At 38.0% G+C, this 6,714-nt stretch overlaps 1 protein-coding gene across 1 annotated transcript; it reads right to left on the reverse strand.

Moving 5' to 3' along the window:
• On the reverse strand, window positions 126-6,714 carry LOC109719376 (pumilio homolog 3-like). Its single transcript, XM_020246005.1, has 9 exons — window positions 5,891-6,714; window positions 3,964-5,228; window positions 3,563-3,704; window positions 3,307-3,414; window positions 2,804-3,016; window positions 2,589-2,699; window positions 2,110-2,304; window positions 1,177-1,351; window positions 126-577 (listed from the first exon to the last, which is right to left on the reverse strand). Exons 1-9 carry the CDS (start codon window positions 6,353-6,355, stop codon window positions 540-542), a joined length of 2,712 nt encoding a protein of 903 aa, XP_020101594.1. The 5' UTR covers window positions 6,356-6,714; the 3' UTR covers window positions 126-539.

The following is a 6,714-nucleotide window of genomic DNA, read 5'->3' on the forward strand; positions in this document are numbered from 1 at the left end:
TTACTACAAATAGTCCAAATCAGACCTAAAGTGCAACAGCATAAACACACAAAAAAATAAGGAGAAAAGAAAAGGAAAGGAAGGGGAAAAAAGATACCAAAAGAAGACTTGCACAAGAGGAAATATCACAGTAGTACAAAAGCTGTTACTTAAACAGTTAAAATTTGGTAATATTAAAGAAACATAATCCACAGTAACTGAAGAAACATCTAAACTCTACCAGGAGTAAGTCTTAGCTCTCCACATTGCCACATTTGTACAGTCACTAGTGAGCTTTCTTCTTTACCATCTCTTTACAGTTTAAGACCGATACAAAGGCTTGTGTGATATTTTATCTCCTCTAAAGGGCATCAGGTAAATAAACAGTCTGAGCCTCAGCATTTTGCCTAATTTAGTATTAGAACTACAAAATGTACAGATATATTAATAAGTACAACAAACACTTTTATTTCCAACTTGCTTGTAACAGCCTAAACAGGAAAAAAAAGAGGGGGCACTCGCAAGCTTCGGTTAGCTGTACATGGTCATTGCTATTGCGCCTAAGAGGGGTATGGGGATTGTAGTCCAATCCTCCTCTCTGCAGATAGAACAAAATCACATATATTAGAAAATTAGATCTTACAAAAAGAAAAAAATAATAATTGGAGTTGTTCAAAACCTGAAAAGAGTAAGCAATTGTTTGGAATGGTTTTATCTTCTTGAGGAAAAGCAGGAAATTTCAAGTACAGACGAAATTGTTAAGAAAGAGAGCTACCATAGGTGGTTGAATAATATTTGGGCCTTTCTGCAGGAAAAATAAAATAATTGAGTTTGCTAAAAGGAAAAAAAAAATTCTCCATTTTTGCAACTTAACATTTCGCCTCGAGAACCAAATTGCCTTCCCACTGCATGACAAAACATACGCATTTTCGAATGATCGACGTGCGTTTTGAACTACAGTTGCATAGTTTCAAAACTATGCATTGGCCACTCAAAGTTGTGCATTCTATCCTGTAGTGGAGCGGTTGTGCTCAATAGTTGAAAATGCAAAAAGGGCAAATATTTTTCGTCATTGCTAAACAAGCAAATTTCACAATAAACTAACTGATTAGATGCTAGCCTTCTTTGTGATGAATGCTAGGAGTTCAAAGTTTAGCAAGTAAAATGGAATTTTAAAAAAAAAAAAAAAAGATTTACCCCCAGCTGCGATGAGTTTCTCTACACGGGCAACTATATGTTTCCCGTAAGTATATTTCTTCAGTGCATTTAAGTGGACCTTAATTCGTGAAAGGATCAACTCTCTTTGCTGATCATTGCAAGTCTCCAACACTTTCTGTACAACATAGTTAGCAAATTGATCTTTCATCATTGCCTGCAACACAATATAGGAAAAAAAAAAAAAAAATGAAATGTAGAGCTTAGCCGAATCGTCTGTATATGACAGGTGATTTATTGAATGAAATGTACAATGATATGATTTCTTTCAGGATTAAGCTAATCATATGTGCAACGGTATATATCAGTGTTCATAGAAATAGCATCTGCCAAGTATAGCTATGCTTAATAGTTTCGTCACAGAGAGTTACTACATCTCTATTTAGGTATTGCATGGATATCAAAATTTTCAATGCAAGTATTTGAGAAAAAAGTGAAATGCTTTTATCGGTGATTAGTATCCTATGTGCTTCCAAACTACTTTCTACATAAGATTGTGCGACAAACCGGAAGTGAAGGATATTGAGAAACTCCACAAAATGAGTGAATATAAAAATAGTTTCACCACTACAACTGAAGTTAATGTATTAGAAAACAGAGGGTTTTAATTTTTGAATAAAAGATCAGAAGTTTGATTATCAATAATGTTCTGTTTTCTATAAGATAAGGTGCAGAACTATCTTAGTTAATTTTACAGCATTATGTGTGTGTGTTCTAAGTTGTTAAAAGTGCAACTTCAAAAGCAACTTAAGCCACCTTTCAGTGGACAAGAAAGAAAAAGAGAAACATACATCATGACAGAACAGAGAGAAAAGAAACGCTTGCTATAAAGTCAACAATGAGTTACGAAAGATGCCCAAACAAAATAAAACCATTTTAAAAGATGAAATTAAAGAAAAATAAATAAATAAGAACCTGGAGAGGCTCATTTTCATCAGTGGTGCCCAGCATCTCATTGATCAAAATTTGGCGTTCTGCAGGACCACCAAAAGTCAAACACTTCTCAACAACATTCGAAGCAAACTTCTGTTGGCTCATCTGAACTATCTGTCCAGCTAACTTCTCGATAATAATAGATCGCTCTTCAGGCTTGCCGTGCTCCAAAACATGCTGTAAAACCAAAGCAACATAGGAGTCAAATTCATTAAATAGTTTCAAACAAATAAAAACTTTCATCAGAAAAAAAAAAAAACCTCCTAGTAAATAGAGAAGGTATGAAATCAGAAGAAGAAACAGACACTTCCTAATAATTAGAGAAGGTATAAAAAACAGCCACTAGATAACATAGGATGAGAATGATCAACAAGCAAACTCCAAATCTTTCATAACGAAAAGGCAACAACATGTAAAAAGTTCAAAGGGCATTATCTTTAATTTCTAAAACTATCACACACCTGAACAACATAATTCCCATACTGATCTTGTGCCAACATGCAAACAGACTGTAAAATCTCTCCCATCACAATCTGCTGGGTTTTAGGATCATTGCAATGCTCCAATACTCTCTGATCAAATTAAAGAGAAGATTTAATCCATATCAATCAATGCCAGATGTATAAAAAAAATATCGCCAGGTATACATAAAGCGGAAAAATAACAAACTAAGGACCTGTATAACACGGCAACCATATGGGTGAGTGGATAATGTGACTACTTGATTGTAGAAAGTTGAGATAATAAACTGAATGGACCCCTCAGGAATGCACTCAATACATTTCTGGACAACATGATTTCCATTTTGATCGCGTACACATCTCATTACCTGGCCATCCAGTTCAGTAACTAACTTTGTTTTCTGGTCCAGATCGATGACCTCTATGGCCTGCATAGGTAGCAGTATCATTAGCTCTCAGAGTAACATTAATTATACACAAATATGATAAGCAAATAAAAATGAAGAGATTGTATATTTATTCATATTAGCAGAAGTTAATTCTTTGAAAGTCGAAACCATTGTGCAATATAACAACGGAAGAACAGAAGTACGAGGGACTTAAGGCATATACAAAAAGATCAACAATGCAGTAGTGGTTTGCTCTATGCCGACGAGAGAATTAATTTTGTGCTCTTACTATATATATAAAGTTGTTAAGAAAAGGAAAGAGAAGGCACCTTCTGGATCACTCGACAGCCGTACATTTGAAGACTGAGAGCTAATACATGTCCATTAAGCTGCTCAGCTAATTCCCTTCTTTGAGCTACACTTCCATGCTCAAAAAACTGACACATAGGCAAAACAGATTTTGTATTATACTACTTGTATACTTCTTGAAGTTATTTAAAGTGCAGCAAGAAGAAATCTCACATAAAAAACCTGGATATAAGAGAGAGAGAGAGAGAGAGAGAGAGAGAAAGAGAGAGAGAGAACCTTTTGGACCACATAATTTCCAAATACATCAGTCATCAGGGAGAGAGCATGTGGCATGATTTCTTCAAAAACCATATCTTTTTCTTCAGCTGTTGCTGTTTCAAGTTTCTGTTGTATGAAACGGCTTCCATACTGATCAGAACTGGGAGGGCCATTACATTTTATTAGGAAAAATAAACCATAACATAAACCAGCATGATTGACAACATATAATGAATGGTCTTAAGCTTCAGATTGCATGGCAATGATTGAACAACAACAGCCAAATGTTACTAATTTACAAATAATAACAACAAAAATGGAAATTTCTACCACTTTTGAAGGTGAATTTTTTCTTTTACAAAAAAGAAATCAACATTGAGATAACTATAATTCAAGACTAGTGTCCGATATAAGCATACCTGAACTCAACAACATGACCAACAATCTCAGCAAGCTCAAAACATCCGGTCTTATTGTTCTTGAACTCCTCTAGAAGCGAAGATGAAAAATTTCCCTTTATGTTACCATTTGGATCAGAGGGCCAAGAACCCATAACACTTCCACCTACATTTCTCAAACCAGAAGGAAAACAATGCACGCCGCGCTCACCAAGCCTAACAGGGCTTCCAGGAAAAGCTGGTGAAGCAACTGGACGTGCTAAAGTGCTCATGCCAGGACCAAAAGTGCCATTACCATATTGACCATGATTAAAAGAAGCAGATTTAGTTAGAAGAGGCATCCCATACTGTTTCTGCGGTTGACGCAAAGCCCCGATGTAAGCTTTCTGAATATCAAGTATATCAGAATAAGAATTTCCCATGAAATCCCTTTCAAAAGAAGGATCACTATAATTAGCTGCAGCTCGTGCTGTATATTCAGCCGCCTTTAAATATTGCATGTAAAGTGGATCAGTAAGGGCTTCTCCTGATGCTTGTTTACTAAGCTGATTGAGATTTTGTAATTCCTGTACAGTTAAGGTTGGCGGGGAGAAAATACCACCCCCTAAAGTACTTGTTAAGTCGACACCTACTGATTGATTTAACATATTTGATGGTATTGAAGGATTAATTGGATACCCACTTGGCCCATAGCTCGTAAAAGCCCCATTAAGACCATCGAATTTCTGATGTAGAGCTGGAGTCCTCTGATAAGAACGAGAGGATAGGTTAGCGGGCATATGATGTTCAATTTGCTTTGACCTTATCCCTGAATTTCTCAAGTCCGATCGACCTCCAATGGAATTATTCAGATCAGAGAATGACATTTGCTTTACATGGTTCTGACCATCTTGTGAATCAAAAAGAAAATTCTGGTGATCCGTAGTTTCTCTTTGAAGATTCAAGCAGGACAAAGCAGCTAAAACATCATCGGATTCTACTAGGTTTGAGGGGACTCTATTGAAGGATGCTGAACTATCAAGTGACTTCTCAGATGAGCTAATTCTTACACCCACAGGTGGAAGGCCCGGGCTTGGAGCCCTCGGTAGAAATTCGGGATCTGGAGTTTTGCTTCTAGAGAGAGAAGATCCCACCACTGATGCAAAAGTATGAGATGATGACGACGATGAATTAATACTCCGACGGATCTCAGTCGAATGAAGTGGTTCCACACCATCAACAAGTGCATCATGTTTGACTACATGAGAGAGATGATCAAAGATGTCACTTCTGGGGCCAAGATCATCCTGAAACAGATAGGTAAATCTCACTTGAAATTGCCAGCATCAAGTAGAAACAAAAGATTAAAAATAAATCTTAAAAACATTTGACAGAAATAAACACTCAAGAACCACAGCTCCAAAAACCAAATTTTATAAATAGAATAAATAGTTGATGTAAATAAGCACTTTATAGATGGCACAAAAAATTATTGAGCTTGTCTTGTACGTGCATGGATTAATACGTCCATAGCTTGATATGCCGCATATGTTAGAGTTGCTAAACATAGGAAGCACCTATTCATCATCAATATGAAGTCCTATTTAATAAAAATGAAACAATACATCCATTATAGGCAATGATACATCTGTTATCAGAAAACTAGGACATTGCATATTCTACTTAGTTTAAAAGTGGTAAAATGTGCTATATAACTAACTTAGCAATACAAGGTAATCGATGAAAAGCTCTAAAACAGCATAATTAAAATGGCGCCTTACTTCAAATATCCACACTTTTATACAAGGGATCATCCATAAAGTTCTCATTTTTCCCAACAATTAGATCACATTTCAACGCCAGAGTTAAAGAAATGTGTGTAACGAGAGGCGTAATTGCTACAACCACATATCTAATTCTTAAAAATTACCAAAAAATTAAGAAGAAAAGTGGTGCTAGTAAGAATCACCTGAAGAATATCCGCAAAGCTCTTCTCCCTCTCAAGCGAAAGCCCCATCAAACCATCTCCTCTACACGACCACTCCCCTGCTAAACCTAAATTACTAATCCCTTCCTCTACCCTACTCGGTTTCCTCCTATCCCCAATACCCCCCACAACCCTTTTCGTCGATACCCACTCCTCCTTGGATAGAGTCGGGGGTGGGAGCCTAGGGTTTAGCTTCACGTGCGTGTAGTAGTACGATACGTAGTCCGGATCGGATCGGATCTCCTCCTCCGACGCGAATCCGAACCCGCTACTCGCCCCTCCCACGGCGGTGAGCGATCCCTCCACGGTGGGCGGGGCGGAGCCGCTCCGGTACATCGTAAGCTCCGCCTCCAAATCCTCGCCAGCGAATCCCTCTCCCCCGCCACTCCCCACCATCGATCGAGCTCCTATCTCCGATACCATCGACACGGGGCTCTCCGTCGCCATTGGACGCGAACGGAGGAGGAGATCGACGCAGATCGAACACTCACAGGGCGAAAATAGGGTAAAAATAGCAACTTTATCAGCTCAAATGCTCGGAAACCTCAATCCAGGTAAAAAGGATCAAAGTATTTCGCCGTTAAATTAAGGATTTGCTCCATTTCCGACAGATCGAACCACAAAGTTGCGATCTTTCTACCTCGCACCTCGATTCGAGCTACGATTGGAGATGGATTTCGCCATTTCCGTACGTAAATAGAGCTCTTGGAGAAGAGGGAGATGGGAGGTTGAAGCAAACACTGAAGAAGAAGAAGAAGAAGAAGAAGAAGAGCGAGGAAAGGGATGGAGAGTGAGGAAAGAGAGCG

Source organism: Ananas comosus, linkage group 13 (assembly GCF_001540865.1).
Source record: "Ananas comosus cultivar F153 linkage group 13, ASM154086v1, whole genome shotgun sequence".
Classification (NCBI taxonomy): Eukaryota; Viridiplantae; Streptophyta; class Magnoliopsida; order Poales; family Bromeliaceae; genus Ananas; species Ananas comosus.